Source organism: Phascolarctos cinereus, unplaced genomic scaffold (assembly GCF_003287225.1).
Source record: "Phascolarctos cinereus isolate Bilbo 61053 unplaced genomic scaffold, phaCin_HiC Scaffold_726;HRSCAF=1367, whole genome shotgun sequence".
In the NCBI taxonomy this organism is placed as follows: domain Eukaryota; kingdom Metazoa; phylum Chordata; class Mammalia; order Diprotodontia; family Phascolarctidae; genus Phascolarctos; species Phascolarctos cinereus.
In genome coordinates this window covers 196491146-196508005 of record NW_027556098.1, presented here as the reverse complement: position 1 = coordinate 196508005, position 16860 = coordinate 196491146, and the positions used below count along the sequence as shown (strand labels likewise).

Here is a 16860-nt window from a genome sequence, read left to right as displayed (position 1 = left end):
AGGTTTAAGTGACTTGCCCAGGGTCACAAAGCCAGTAAGTGTCAAGTGTCTGAGGTTGGATTTGAACTCAGGCTCTCCTGACTCCAAGGCCGGAGCTCTATCCACTGTGTCACGTAGTGGCCCCATCATAGTACAATTCTTGAGAATTCCCCATTCTTTCTCAGCTGACTTTCCGTATAAAATCCTAGCCATCTTTCCTATATCAGATTTTCTTAACTTGAGGTCCACAGATCCCCAAGAGGTCATGGATAGATTTCAGGGGGTCAATGAGATTGGATGGAGAAAAATACATCTTTATTTTCACTAAGCTGTAACTAAAATATGGCATTTCCTTACTCGTGGGCAAGTCATTTAAGCGGTGTTTGCCTCAGTTTCCTCAGTTGTAAGATGGTGATAATAATAGCATCTTTCTCACAGGATCGTTGAAAGGATCAAATGAGACAATATTTGTACAGCATTTAGCACAACACTAAAGCACCTAGTAGGTGCTTAGTAAATACATTCCTTTCCTCTTCCTTCGCCTGCAAATATAGGCATCAGACATTCTGAGAAGGGGTTCATAGGCTCTACTGGGTTGCCATAACGCAAAAAAGGTCCAAAAAACTGCTGTAAAACCTTTGAAATTTACTTTCCCCAAATCTAGGGTATATTTCTGACTATTTTCAGCTTCCTTCTCTTTTGTTATAAACCCTATGAGGTAGTGGCCACTTCCTTCCAAGATTCTCAGCATTTCACTCTAGCAACAACTTCTTCCTCCTTGGTGAGATTTAGATTCTGGGCAGAGTTTTCCCTTGCTGGTTACCCTAGTAACTTTTGAAAGGTGAACTTATCAATGCCACATCAATAAATGGTTAATTCTTCTTTTGAAAGAGACAAAGTTCCCATAAATGTCTAGATAATTGAATTCTTCTAGCATCTCTGTACATGGCTAGGCCTGTGATCTTTTTTTATGAATTTCACATCTTTTTCTTCATTCTGTTCTGATAGTCTATAGATGAACTAGATCTGATGGGAAAAATCACTTATATTTCTTCCTCCACTGATCTTTACCTAGTTGCTCTTTCTACTGTGCTTCCTTCCTTGGGGTTCTGGCCACAAGAGTATTAATATACAATACAACCCCACAACTTTTTACCTACCTTGTTTTGAATAAAGTGTTGTCATTCAGAAACATATTCCAGTCATGGGTATCATCCCACCAAGTTTCAGTTAGATGCATAAGGCCAAATTTGCCTCTACCGCAAGCACTGTATTTGCATACAATTTTTTTCATTTCTTTTTTTATTATTCTTTAAAATTAGTTTATTTTGATTTATCAACAATCACTTCCATATGTTTTTGAGTTTATTTTTTTCCATTTCTGAATGAAGCCTTGAGACCTTGAGTTTTATTAATGACTTTTTCATTGCATTTTCTTCTGTGAACTGAAGATCTCAGTGGCTATTCATCTTGATATTTCATACCTACTCTCTATGGCATCTTGTGAGGTGAGTACACAGAGCCAACTTTCTCTTTCCCTCTCTTTCAGTTTAAAGAATTACTTATTGCATTTGTAAGACTTTTGGCAAATGCAGTCTTATCAGATTATTGAGATGTACTCTATTCCTGGCTGAGAGCCTTTTAGATTTATATTTTAAGCTGTGATCCAAAAATTGAAGTCAGATAATATAGTTTAAAGAAACTGTTTACCCAAATCTGTCTTCTTTGCTTCAGCTTTTGCCTTTGATGGGCAATAAAGATGAAAATACCACCTGTGCCCCCTTGTTCTTCAGTTCCTTTCTCAAGATAATGTTGACAGTGTTGCCTAGGTTCCTTCTCGCAGTATCAGTATACCCATATAAATCACAAGATATGGGTTTCAGTCACCTATTTTTCAAGGGAAGCTCTTTTTTATGTATGGTCCAGGAAGAAAACTCTGATGTTATTAGGTCAAAAATAATTGCATCCTTATTCCTCAGTAGGGAGTGACCAATAACCATTACTTTTATCTTCTTCCTATTACAATGACTTCTTACCTAACAATACCTATGGATCTACTTTATCATTCCTTGGAGGACAAGGAGCTTCTTCTCTGGAGCATCCAACTCCCTCCTTCTTCTAAAAGAGCCTCAAATTTATTTGTTGCTTTAGCTCTAATGGTAGATGAAGGTCCTTCTTCCTTTCTTCCTCTCCAGCTGCCCCATAACTCTCCAACCTCTTAAAACAAGTCAGTACTCCTTTCTCCCTCTTTAAATCCTATTACTTTTCCATTTCACATTGGAGCCCCACTTTGTGATTTTTAAAGAACTTTTCAGTGTCCAGAATATCTTGGAGTATAGAAAGGTGTTGCCTCGAGTCTGTTGCCCTTCTCTTCTTGGAAGGGAGACCAAGTTGCACTGTAAGCATAGACCAAAGTCACTTGGCCAGCAGCATAGGTCACAATAAATTTCTCCTGCTCTCTCTAACTACTGGAAGTGAGATCCTAAGTTCTTGATTTTGAAACTGCTTGTTGGTGGATTATGCCTTACCCTTAATTACTTCTTCATAAATGATTAACAATTTGATGACCATTCCTGGTTTCCTTTTTCTTCCCTTTCTAACCTTTTTTACTTATATTTGCTTAACTTTTTGTTACCTTCCTAGCCTTACTACTCTCAAGTTCACTTATTTCTTTCTTGAGGTTTTATCCTCAATCTTTTTCCTTGTAACTTAAACCGCCTTTAGATTGTCTTTTTCCTTCATCTCCTTCAAGAAGTTTTTAGTTCTCAACTTTTGCTTCAAATCTCCTTAAATTTATCCTCATCAAGTTCACTCTGGCCTTCATAATTTAGGTGCAGTCCAAATCATCCTCAGAGTTTCCTTCTCTTTTTTTTTTTTCACCTCTAGTGCTTTTCTTTCTACAGCCCTCTTCTACCATGGACATTTCTTCTTTAGAATCCAGAAGTAAAACACAATTTGTAGGCTTGAGGTAACTCAGCACAAGGCAAATTCTATACCCAATCTGCTTTTTTAAAAACTTAATTCTTTTAAATTAACAAAAATCTATTTTTCTCTCTCCCACCTCCCCTTCTTATAAAAAAGGAAAATAAAATATTGATAATAAATATGCATAGTCAAACAGAATAAATTCACACATTGCTCATGTCCAGGAATATTGTGTATCCCAAGTTCATTGCTTCTCTGTCAGGAGGTAGTTAGCATGTTTCATTATTGGTCCCCTGGAATCCTGGTTGGTCAAACTCAGTCCATAATTTAATCCTCAAAGTTGAGCCAGAAGCACCACTGGGTGTACCTTGAAGCTATTGAATGCCATTCATATTTTTTTTTTTTAAATGGAAAGGGAATTTTAACACGTGAATAAATTTATATAGACAAAGAATAATTTAATTGTCATATTCATTGTAAGTTCCAGTACTCCCACTGTGTGAATCCTTTTTCATTTCATTGCATGAAAATATAATAAAAAGAAACTTTAAAACTGTACTTCATAATGTTGTACAGCTTATGAAGTATTTTTGCATATGTTTTCTCTTTTGCTACTCCTAACAACTCTGAGAATTAGCAGAGCTGGTACTTTATTCCATTTTTACCAGTAAGGAAACAGGTTTAGAAAGATCATATGACTTTCCTAAAGCCACAAAGAGAGTTTTTGAACTCACCTCTCACTTCTAGTCCAGTAGGGTTTTTTTGGGTTAGTTGTTTGTTTTGATTCACCATGCAGCCTCTCAAGGCTACTTTTCTCCCATGCTTAATTAGTCTACCTTTTTTGTTTTTACATCAATAAATCATGAGCATCTAAGTTCCAGACTGATAAAAATACTTAGGTTTCTATCCTGTGATATAACTATAGATTTGGTGTGATCTGAAGACCAGCCTTGCTAAGTTCCAAGAGGTTCGTCATACCACTGGCCACAGGATGATGAAATGTTTAGCCACAAAGCTCTCAAAGATCATGTTACATTGAAGTCTGGGTCAGTTAAGAGATAAAAGTAAACAGATAAATACAACATTTGTTATATGCTTACTTTGTTCCAGTAATGGGCACTTACTTTGTGCTAGTAGGGGAGGATAACACTAAGGGGATTAGGGAAAAGGATTCACTTGGGGCAGTATAGAGTCTGGGAGAATTGCTCACACAGACAGAATCAAAGAGTTTTAAAGTATCTCCTTCAGAGTTGTTCATTAGGTGGACAGTAGAACAGGCCATCCTGGCAACATAAAATGATGATTTCATCAATATATTTATTTAACTTTGTCCCGACAGAAAGCCCTTGCTGTTTTTATTTATAATACAATTATGTTACTGCTAATAGTTTGATTTATCTAGATATAAAACCAGCATACATGGCTTTATTATGCTATTGGAAATTATTATTATAATAGCACTATAGAATTCTAAAGAATGTAGAATATGTACTTTGAAGCCAACATACTATGATCATATAAAAAGGGAGGGGAAGAAAATTAATCATAATAAAAATAAACACTTAGGAAAAATGTTTGATCACAAATCCTTTATGTGAACATTGATGTAAACTTTTGTTAAAATAAGGCAGTGCTTCGTTATACAATATGTTAGTTTCTGTAGATAAGGATAGCACTGTTTATTTATTAGATAATTTTCTCAGAATAACAAAGGGAAATTAACTTTTAAATAAAGGTTCATTATCCACAAAATAAATCTCACAAATCTGAGTGATAAATTTAAATTATTTTGTACAAAGATAAAACTTTTTTAAAAAAAAATTTCAGTTGTAAAACATTGGTTTTGGTAAAGGTAGTAAGAATTGAAAGTTCTGTAATTTGTGAAAACTCCTTGAGAGCAACTGTTTATATGAATGTGTCCTTTGCTGGAAACACCATGTTAGGAAATAAATTGAAAAACTTCATTTGTGTGCTACATTTTAAGCTAGAAGTTCCAGTGATAGGCTTGAACTTCTATTAAAGTTGGTTCCTTTTCTCATTTAGTATACTTTTCTATCTCTGATCCACAAGTATCTGGGGTGGTTTATACCACAAAATCTACCCCAAAGTCATTTTTCTCTCAGATGTCTCACATGCTCTGAAGCTATTATCCCAACTAAAGAGTCAGGTCCTCAGAGCTCAGCTAACTATTAACTCTAGTGTAGCTCTGATGGGTTGGTTGTATCTTATAATCCTATGTCTCATGGGCCCCCACTGGTGCGCTTCCTACCATGAGATAAGTTATCAGTCAAAAACAATTATTCAGCCAGATTTAATTAGCCTCTAGAAAAGAATATTTACTAAGATAGTATAGTAAGAACAGTTGGTACAAAGCATTCTCCCCCACAAATGTGATACACTTTATTGAAATGATATACAGAGTTTAGGAGAATGGTGGGCTCAAAATTAGGAAGTACGTGGTGCAAAGAGCTAACTCACAACTCCTATTTGCTGTAAGTGCTTTTCTTCCTTTTGTAGGTGCTCAAAAATTTCCCTTTAGGTGTGATATAGTTTATTTACTTGTCCTCTTGTGTGGTTTTAAAGATGACCTTCCTTATGGTTCCAATTACAGAGGCAGACACTATACCATATGTTCTAAAAACCTTATTAGGATGAGAACACCATTGGGAAAACCTAAATTCTACAGTCCTCCAAAGTTCATGAGGTACTTTCCCAGGCAAGGGAGCCCAGGAAACAGTTAGGAGATCTAGAGGAAAGCTGGAACACTCCCTCCTCTCAAGTGATTCCTTCTCAGGGGTAGATTTCTTTCCTTTCTGTTGGCAGACACTGTAATCTCTTGGTCTCAACATCCTTAATAGTTTTATAAAGGCCCCAAGTGGGAGTGACCAATTCCCTTAGCCAGTTCAAACAGTATTCCTGTTATATCTGCAGAGGTATCCTTCATAGCTGGTGAATAATCAAGGTGAATTCTCCCTTGATAAATGTATCAGGATTAAATAGGAGGGAATGATTTCAAACCTCTCCTCCCTCACCTCACACTTGTATCCCTAGTCTGATCTTACCAAAGTTGGAAGAACCAAATTTTTAGGCATGAGGTTATCTGTGTTACATCAAAGAAGTCTCTTTGTATGCCAAGTTGGACATGGATTAGCCAGTGTGTATTAGGCACTGTATCTCCACTATGCCTTGCTGTCACTTAAGTTTAGTTTAGAGGAAAGAAAGCCAATGGGTTTTATAAATTATTTTTTGATAACTAGGGTACAATATAACCCAGAAGTGAATATATGACCACATGTAAAATAGTCTTCAAAGAATTTCTTTTCAAACTTATTTTCACTCTAAATTGTTTTCCTAATGCCAGCACCAGGATTCTGATGATTACTATTTTTAGGTCAACTATAGTAATAAAGGTTTTTTTTTTCCATCTTGGGTTAATTCAAGATGATTTATCTTAAATTGTGGTGGCTAGAAAAGGAACATGAAACATTCCAAGAATAACTGAGACAAAAACATATAGCATCTAAGTTACCAATAACTGATTTGATGTTTGGCATATTCATATTCTCTTTAAAAATGTTAACTTTTATAAAAATACTAAAATAATGATGTATTTTTATGTCTTCAGTTTCAAGTGCCATCTCTTCTAAGTTTTGAGTATATATTTGTGAAATATGCACACATCCAGGCCCAATACATGGTAGAATATTACTTTTCATAAGGTAGCTAGTGTTTTTTGAACATTGATACCAAAGAGCATGATTTTGTATCCTGGATGGACAAGAACCTTTGAATTATCTTTATAATAACAATATTGCTACATAGTCCTTGTACTGTAGGTATAACGAATAGCGTGTCCTTCAGAACTTTCAGACAATATAACTTATTACTTGCAGAGCTGTTATACTAGTCTCGCAGATAACCTTTTCTGCCGGAATTATAATAAGAGCCACTCCAACGGCCTAATCAAGCATGAAAGTAATTTGGGGAAATGAAGACAGCACTAAATGCAGATTATAGAAGCCATGAAACTGGATAAAGTCATAAATACTAAGGTCGGAGAAGCAGAATAAGTTTTTTATAGTACAGTTTTTCTTTAGTGAAAAAAATACACCGGAAAATGCTTTAAAAGTATAATATGAATCATAATATACCATTTTAACTCTAATAAATTTTAATGTAAGGCCATTTCTTGGGGGAGAGCATCTGACCTCCCATAATTATCTTCATTGCAATACTTTTGAAACAGGCATTATTATGTCAGCTAAAATATCCAAAGATAGTGTTATTCATAAGCATTTCTACAGTGTAATTTAACCTAAAGAAACCATACTTTTTAGTAACATAGTGTAAAGGATGCTTAATTTGGAGTCAGAGGATTTAGGTAGTTTTGCTACTTATTGCCTGTGTGACCTTGATGAAATTATTTAACTTCCCAAGGCTTCAGTTTCCTCATTTGTAAAATTAGAAGTTTGGAGTTGATGACTTCTTAGGTCCCTTCCTTAGATAGGATCCTAGGGTGATGGGATGTTTTAGTATTCTGGCTGGATTCTATCCTTTGTAATACTTTTAGCCATATTCATTGAAATGTTTCATTATATTCTCTCTTACTGGTATATTTACTATGTAAATAAACCTCCTAAGATTTCCAGCTGGAAAGAAAAATCTCTTGAGAGGAAAAGGATTTGGGTATCCAACTTTCCCAAGGATCTCCCACATGTTATTGAGTAAAGGCAGCCCCAATGTTGTTCCTTATCTAGATAATATTTAGTTTTTATAGTACAGATGTAAACTTGGGATTGACCAAAGCCATTCTCTAAATAATAATCTTTAATATTAGAAATAATGAAGTTATTATACTAAGCTACTTTTTGCTGTTTTTATTGGACTGTTGCCATCCACCCTTTTAATGGAAAAGCTTTTTAGTGAACTACCCTAAGTAAACAATTTCCCCATTATACATTTTTTTTAGTAGAAAGAGAGATATGAAGATACCACCTTAATCATTTCTATTTTAAGTTGATACATCCTATTTAGGAGTTCATAATATTTTAATGAAATTTAAATTACTAAATTAAGTAGAGATGAGTTGTGGGAAAATACTGGATACCAAATGGATTAAAGTTAAAATAAACAGTGTGCAGCTAAGACCATAATTTTTTGAGAGACCATAGTATAATGGTATGATCATAGAAAAAACTCTGACCTGAGAATTGGGAGGCCTCAGATCCAGGCCTGGTTCTGTCACTAATTAGTTGAGTGACCTGTCTGAAATCACTTAAACCCTTTAGGTCCTTAGTTCTTTCATATAAAAACCAAGAATGTTTAACTAGATAATCTCTAGGATCTCTTCCAAATCTAATATTTCATGATGCTATTAAGTTATTGGGAGGAGCACAAAAAAATCAAAAGCAAAGGATTATGAAAACTTATCAAAAAACAACCTTTGGAACGTTCTTTACTGGAATAATTCTTCTAACTCATTACATGGAAAATCCCCCTGATATTGTATAAGTTTCCTTTCACTTTGTGACATTACAGAGCTGGGGCAGAGACCCTTGCAGGCTCTGCTGTCGTTGACAATAGAGTAGTCCACAGACTACTTTGATACTATGCACAAACCATTCCCAAATCTGTACCCACCCCTCTGACAAATTAAGTTCTTAACTTTGTCCTTTTCTATATGTGCAGAGAGGGGAAAGAAGTGTTAACTAGGAAATGTTAAAGGTTTAAAAAACTGTTCTGGAAACAAGGAGAGGTATAGTACTGGGAATTCCAGGAAATACTTTCCCTGTTGCTTCTGCCCTTAAACTCTTGAGATCTGTGACTTCTCCATGTGCAGAGGGGAAGCTGTACGGGGACCAGAACAGATCTGAAGCAAGACAAAGATGTATTCCAGATGAGTAATAGCAAATGATGTTATGTTCCTCTTTGAGAATGAAGTACAATAGCAGCAGCAACCAGAGTAAGAAAGGGGCATCTTAGTCTGGGGGAGCCAGTTTGTGGCAATAGTAACCTTAAACCTGAAGAAGGAGGTTGCCGTCTGGTTTAAGAAATCCCAGTTGAGAAACCTAGGGAATATTCCTTGGAAAGCAGGCTACAACTACTACTTCAGCTTTTAGGAAGGGCATATCATTTTATACCTTGGACAATGGTGTTAGAAACATAGAAGAAGAAATACTAGTCCTTTCCAGTCCCTACTAACATCATTCTGCAGCTTTCATGGACTTGAAGATTATCTACATACAAAGACATTCGATTCCATTAAATAAACATTCCTTAACTGTCTATAATGTGCAAGGCTGTGTACTAGGGGCTAGAGATACAAAAAACAATATTAAAAGAAAAATAGTTCCTGCCTTCAAGGACCTTATTTGAGAGTTTCCTGGGCCTTGAAAGCCAGGTGAAATCTCAAAGATTTGAAGCAATAGGAATTAAAGGTTCTTGGACAGGGGATGAAAGACATGTATAGCCTTTATATTTAAAAAAAAAAAACCTCTCATGTGTACAGTGTCCCAAAAGTCTTTGTTTAGTTTTAAGCTATTAAACCTTAAAACTGAACAATTTAAGCTATCAGAATTTTAAACTGAACTAAGACTTTTGGGACACCCTGTCTAGAGAAATAAAAGCCAAGTGCTTCAAGGTTGTATTTGCTTTAATCTAACACGTATGTTAACTGCAAAGTTATTTTGAACATACAAACACAAATGAAAATAAGTATGTATTTTTTCAATTAAAAGCACAAGCAAACTTCTGAGGACCAAGTCATAAATAAAAATAACAGAATCCACCATTTGTTGCAAATATAATAATACTTTGCTTGCAGATTTTTTGTGTTTGACATGTTAACTTCTCTTATATACCAAGTTTTCCCCAGGGCCATTTCCTACTTTAATGGTCACATTCTGTTTTACAGGAGGGGTTCAAAATGGGACTAACTCTTGAAGGCACGGTATTTTGTCTCGATCCATTAGATAGTAGGTGCTGATGCCAAGAACAAGAGATCCTGACTCTTGTATGACATTTCTTTTTATCATTGTTATTATAATGTGTAATACAAGTATTATCCATGTGCCAAAAAATTTGTTTTTAGACATGTTAACTTCTGTGAGATAAGCTTCAGTGAGACATCAACACAGATTCAATGTTGACCTGTAAAATTGTAAAAAGCCACATCTGCATGTGAGCTATTCATTAAGTTACACCCTTTTGTTCCTTTCTACTTCTGTTGGAGATAAATTTATATTACTAAAGAAGAGAGAGTCTCCTAATTCTTCTCCTATTTCTGGGTTATAAGTTAGTACCTTTGGAAGCTACATTACCCTTTCTCAGTCCATTAGGATATTACTGAATTCTACTCAACTGTAACTTAATAATTTTTTCCTAGTAGTTTGGAAAAAAAAAAGGAAGAAAGAAGGACTCTAACTGAAAACTCAGGACTAATCTAGGCACTTGAAAAGTCTGGCCCTGACTGCGTCTAAAATGATACATGTGCTAGCCACTTCAGTGAGAGACAGCAAATTAGTTATTTGGTGGTATGAGAGCCCAAAAGAAGTGGTTTGGATTTTCAGTTAGCTTTGATGATATCATATAGTTATAACCAATTATTTTACCTATTAAACCTATGAAATTTTCATAAATCATGAGCCTTGTATTATCATTGTGTCTATTAGTTGCTTTTCATATCACTGGAGAATTTTATACTTTGAAAATAATGACCTCAGGTCACTAACTTTCAGACTGGTGAAATGATTAGTGAATATAAATTAAAAGGATAATAAAATTGAATGTACTTAGAATATATAGTAGCAAACATAGATGCCAGGTAACTCCAATTATTATATTCAATTGTTTACTGTGTTTCTTTTTCATCAAGATTTGAATCAACATCTAAGAAAATAGAGAAAATCACTTTAAAATACCATCTTATTTCAAATGAGAACAGTTACATAACAAAGCATATATACCTTTCTAATTTGATAATACAGAGAAAATATATTTGAACATAGATTCTGCATATATTTACAACACATTGTATGAATATTTACTTTATGAAGCATTTTTCTCCCCCAAAGTAGTCTGTCTCTTACTGGAATATCTTCACTTGGCATTGCATTTGGTGCCTAGCACAATGCTTTGCACATCACAGGCATTTTTAGAAGTATTTGTTGAATTGAAATGAATCTCAGATGCTTAATTTGAGATGCCACAATTAGTATTGGTATTTTAACATCTATGACAACCATTCTGTATGAATAAGTAATCATTGTTAGCGATATGATGTGACCAAATTCTACTTTAACCTGATTTTCCTAAAGTACAAGTCATTATGTATACTCATATAAATTAAGTTTCTGCTAGGTCAGAGCATAACTGACTTGGCTGCTTATATTCCATTAATCATTAACATGAGTAATAAACATTTTATTTAATTTCATTCATGATTCAGTTATGACCTTGTTCATTAAAAAAATTTTTTTGTTATACACCTTTACATATGCTTAAAATGTATAGTAACTATAATAAAGTAATACCCTAAAAATAAATCTTATTAGATTTCCCCTAATACCACTTTACTAAAAAAAATAACTTAAAGGTTTCATGATTTAGAAATAGATGGGGGTGGGATGGAAGTCTTCCCCCCAAAAAAGAAGTTTTCTTTTTGGATTCATGAACATTTGCTTTTGTTCCGTATCCTAGATTAAATTTAACCTGGGGTGTTCATGCAACATCACATTTGAGTTTTTTAAAGTTTGAAGGTGTATATGAGTGTTCCTCTTTTCTATTTTATGTTCAGATGTATCACTAATTCCAGAGTAGTATATGTTTCATAAAAAGAAGTCTTTATAATTTTGTCTGTCATATAGTTTTTGGAATTTGTATAATGAGGATGTTTAGTAGCCATATCTCAATGGCTTTTTTAACAGATAGAATTTGTATTTTTATTGTATTTTAAAAGGCTTTATGTAATAGGCATATATTTAGTGGCCATTTACTATCAATGGTAACACAAGATATTTGCACACTTAAAGAACTTTTTCTTTATTGATTTTCTAACGGTAATCAGGTATGGAAATGGCATGATTAATAATACGTAACTGGTCATTCAGTTCAAAAATGCTTAATTTAGCAGTGCATTTTTAATGAAAGATTTGGTTGAAAACTGTATATCTTTGTAATCTCAATGGTATGTTTGATTTTGCTGCAAATAAATGTTTTTAAGTAAATTCTGTTGTAAAATTCATTCATTGAACGGTCTACAGGGAATACAAAAATATCAAAACTAGTTAGTATATTTTCCTTGATGATTTTCCTTGTTATGAAATATACCGAAAGAAAAAAAAGAATAGTATTTACTTAATCATCTCTCCAGTTTTCACAAATCTCCTTTATTTTTTTTTTCAGAATAGACAGGCTTCAGTCATTTTGCTGAAATATCTTTAAATTGTGAAAATGGCAAAAAAAAAAAAACAACAGAAAACAAGGAAACATAACTTTTGGAGCTCCATATGTGTGCATGTGTGTCTGTTTATGCATGTGTCTATGTTTTCTAGAAGCAAGACTATACTAAGAGCTGAACCCCTGATCATACTTTGTGAAGTTCCTTTTTACTTCTTGAGTCTGATCATTAGGAAAGTAATGAGAAGTGTTTATTTTCATGAGCAGTTCTGAAGCTCTCTCTCTCTATCTCCCCACGTACATGTGTGTACTTATATGTGTGTGTGTGTGTGTGTGTGTGTATACATATATTCCATCTATATGATGGAAATATCTTTACAAAAGTGGCACACCTAATGATGGCCTTAAAGTAAGTGAAGTCAATGCTAACTTTTCTTGTTTTAAGACCAGTTTGATACTTACTAGCTGTGTGATTTTTAAAAAGTCACTTAACAAGAGTTTAAGTTTTAATGAGGTAACAATATTTGACAGGAGCGGGCCACAGGAAAAGATGTAACCCAAAGTTTGAAGTTAAACCTTTAAGAGACTACTCTGGATCTAAGAGTTGTGAAGGAGTCAGCATCTTCAAAGGACAAAAGGTGTCTGCAATGTAAGAGGGAAAGCCAGCTTTGCTTGAAGAAAAATTTATTAAAAGTAAGAAAATAGTGAGTTGATTGAGCCATGTTCCCAGTATGACAAAATATTATAGATTTTTTATAGTTTGCCTCAAAGACTATTTTTCTTATTGATCACAGATGTGTTTATAAGTTTGATTTGTTATATTCTGTTAGATGATAAATAGTTATAATAAAATATGTATTTTTAAAAGTTGGCTTATTTTATATATATTATCTGGTTTTGAAGATCTGATTGGCAGGAGTTATAACTTAATCATTTTTCTCTCTTATAGTACCTAGCATAGTGTCTTACATATTATAGGTCCTTAAAATGTTATTTGAAATTAATTAGGAGGTTATATTCTAGTCAGGGAAATAAGGCAAATACAGAAATAAAAATAAATAGTATGTGCTACATACTAGAAAAAAACAACACAAACTGCTATAGGAGAAATACTTGTTTTTTGCCGTACTTCAAAGTTTGAAGACTTTGAACTAGAAAAAAATCTAATTGTTTAACTCAGTGCTTACCTAACTTCCAGTATGTTATTTCCTGAAACAGTTAAGATATTTGGTTTATTACATATCATTTCAATTGCTTCTTTCATATTTCTTCCATGATGGTTTTAAAATTTTTAGACAATTTCAATAAAGAAATGCTGGGCTTTTATTTTCAGATAGAATTCCTGAAGAAATGTTTGTGTTTAATTTTCCAAACCCTGAATTATGTTACTGTTTTCTGATACTATTTAATAGAACCATGAAAAAATAACTGGCTGTTAAAATTTCATATTTTCATGTTTCCATAGAGATGTTTCCAAATTCAATATTTGTTTGTGGTCTTTGAGCCTCTACTTCTGTTAAATTGCTTGAACAATCACTGTCCCAAATTTAGCATTCCATCTCCAGAGTCCATCTAAACTGCACCCTTTGTAGGTAGGTATCACCAATGCAGGGTGCCATTATATAACAGGGGAAATAGGCGTCCTGTGACACAGCATGTTTTTTTTTTTATAAATTAAGCTTAGAGTGTGGACATTAATATTCAGACCATTTGGCCTTTTCCTCCAGTATGTCAAACCAATACCCCCCAATCTTTGGCTCCATCCCCTCCCATCTTAGATCAAATTCTAGGGCACTGCTGTCTTCTTTCTTTTCAGACAAAAATTCTTTTTTTTTTCTTTTTTCAAAAATTTCTATTTTTTGTTTTTATATCACCTTAATTACCACATATATCTCTCTGCATCTCCCTGGAGAGCCATCCCTTGTAACAAAGAATAAAAAGAGAGAGAGAAAGAAATAGCTAAGAAAAAAATAAATAAATAAATAAACATCACACCAACCAAATCTGATAGTACATTCAACATTTCTACGTCTATAAACCTCCCGCCCGACACACGCGCACACACGTATCTACAGAAATGGCAAGAATATGCATTTTCTCCTCCTCTTGCAGTTACAGCATTCCATTTCATTTCTTTAATTCTTTTCTTTTAAATCATTGTAGTTAAGCACACATTTTTACTGTTAGGAACTAGTCAATGTCTAGGTCATTGTATGAGCTAGAAACACATCTCAGCTCTAATAAAATCACACCTACACCTAATCTTCTTTTTTTCCTAATTCAAGACAGTTTCACTCGAGAATTCCTATTATAGTATGATGATACAGCCACCCCCATCACAACCCCTATGCTTAATCTAGAAATTAACTCTTGGAAAAACTTTATATTTTCCCAAAAAGGTTTTACAATTTTTCTTATCTTTGTCCCAGTCCCTTATGAGGTTTATATAGATTTGTATGTATTGATTCCTTGGAGCCAGGCTTATGAGAATCCATCAGGCTAATGAAAATCTGGCACAGCTAGCATACCTACTGATAGATAGTGATAAAGAGTGATAAAGGGTTAAGTAAGCGGAAGGAAAGAAGTTGCTACGGGACTCTGTGTTGCTTTGTCTTAACTTCACTACTGCCCTGATCACCAAACCATTACTAAGGAAGGAAGCCAAAAACACTTATGTCCTATTTCTCAGTACTTCCTTACACTACTTTGTGGTATAAGCACCACAGGCTCAAACCATGTCCCCAGGATATAAGGAGGTGATACAGAGAAATGAACCCATGAATATACACCCTGTGTTATAGCCAAACTTGCCTTTTATGTTCATATGTTGTATTTTGCTTCTCATCCCTCATCTTCACAGCCTTTCCCCAAGTCTGGAATGCTCTTTATCCTCACCTCTACCGCTTGGAATGCCTAACTCCCTTCAAGACTCAGATCAAGTACCATTCCTGGAATCCTGTCCTTTTCTCCCCCTGCCCCAATTGTTAATTCTTCCATCCAAAATTGTTTTGTATTGATTTGTATTATATTGTGTATATTTCCCATTTATTTATCTATATACTTTTTTCCCCCAGCAGAATGTAAGCTCCTTGAGAACGAGTGGTTTTCTTTTTTCCTTTTTCTTTTTTTAAATTTCCAGTGCTTAGCACAGTATCTGGAATACCATAGGTATTTAATAATGCAAATTGGATTGAACTGAACTGAAGAGATAAACAGAGATCTATAAAAGTGGTCAACTTCTGTCTGTGTACACCAGTCAGTCTGTTTACCTAGAATCTTAAAGTAGTCGCCTTGTTTTGCCATTTTCACAATTCTGGGGTTGTTTTGGTGCCCTTGTCTTGAATTCTGTTAATTTTAGGAGAAAAAGAGTAAACAGTCTGGGGATATGGGTAATGATTTTAGCTTAGATCATTACCTATTCAGTGACTCTAACCAGTCATTGGAAATAACAACAGTTGTAGGTTCATTTTCTTTTAAAGCTAGCCTTACAAACCTAAATAAATTATAATTATTAAAATAAATGTTAAATAAATATTAAACAATTATTCTTATCCTAAACCTTCTTTGCTGTAGCTAATGTTATTAGAGGAAGACACACAACCATACTGACTGGGTATGCTAGGAATTCATGTTCTCTAATCCTAACTGGCCCTTCCCTGCTTTTTATTGAGTCTTCTCTGTCTCTGTCTGTCTCTCCCTTCTTCTCCCCCCTTCCCTTCCCACTTCCATTCCACAGATGTGTTTTTCTTCCTGCTTTGCTGAGGAAATCTTCAGCATCAGTCATAAGCTCTTCATTTCTTCTGTGCCACACCTCTAAACTTTGTTGTCTCTTTGCCAACTCTCCCCTCATTTCATTTACTCTCAGAGGATGAGCTGGACCTTCTTGTTAAAACAATCCCTCTACTTGTTCCTTTTACATCCTACTCCATCCTTTCTCCTTTGGGAGCTTTCCCATCAATCATTTCTCTCATATTTCTCCTTAAACTTAGTCTATTGGTTAGGCTGTTATGCCTTTCAGGTGTCAGAGTTGGGCTGAGGAATAATTTCTTTTTTTAATATCAAACATTTATTTTTTTTTCTCCCTTCCAATTCCTCGCCCTCAGAAAAAGAAAAACAAAACCCTTGTAACAAATATGTACAGTCAAGCTAAAAAAACCCTCCTATCAGCCATGTCCAAAAATGTGTCATTTGGCATATTTAGCCCATCATCTCTCTGTCAAGAGGTGAGTAGCATTTTTTTTGCCATCAGTCATCTGGAATTACGGTCAGTTCTTTCATACCAAAGTCACTATTAATAGGTCACATCAAGCTGTTTGTCTAGGCAAGAAAGAGATGCAGAAAAACATTACATCTGCTATGCCATCAACCCCAGCTCACTAACATCCTACATTCCAGGATATGTTGTAGCATACACCAACAAAGAGATGCATAAGCCAGCTATACTGGATAAGATGACTCAAGGAGTAAATTGACTTTTAAGCCCTGTAAGTCACACAAATATGTTGATCAATGCACAGCAGAGGAGTGACCCAATAGGTATCAGGCACTGTAAATAAGCAT

General features: G+C 34.5%; 1 protein-coding gene across 5 annotated transcripts in view; it reads left to right on the top strand.

Moving 5' to 3' along the window:
• GULP1 (GULP PTB domain containing engulfment adaptor 1) overlaps window positions 1-13636 on the top strand; it is a 355456-nt gene extending 341820 nt beyond the window's left edge. For 4 of the 5 annotated variants that reach the window (XM_020993579.2, XM_078146941.1, XM_020993578.2 and 1 more), the window contains one exon: window positions 9818-12128. In XM_020993579.2, coding sequence (XP_020849238.1) covers window positions 9818-9889 — 72 coding nt within the window. In that variant the 3' untranslated portion in view covers window positions 9890-12128. Of the gene's footprint in view, window positions 1-9817; window positions 12129-12831 lie in introns of those variants that run through there. The other variant, XM_020993575.2, reaches the window with a different exon arrangement.
• Window positions 13637-16860: the final 3224 nt, after the last annotated feature.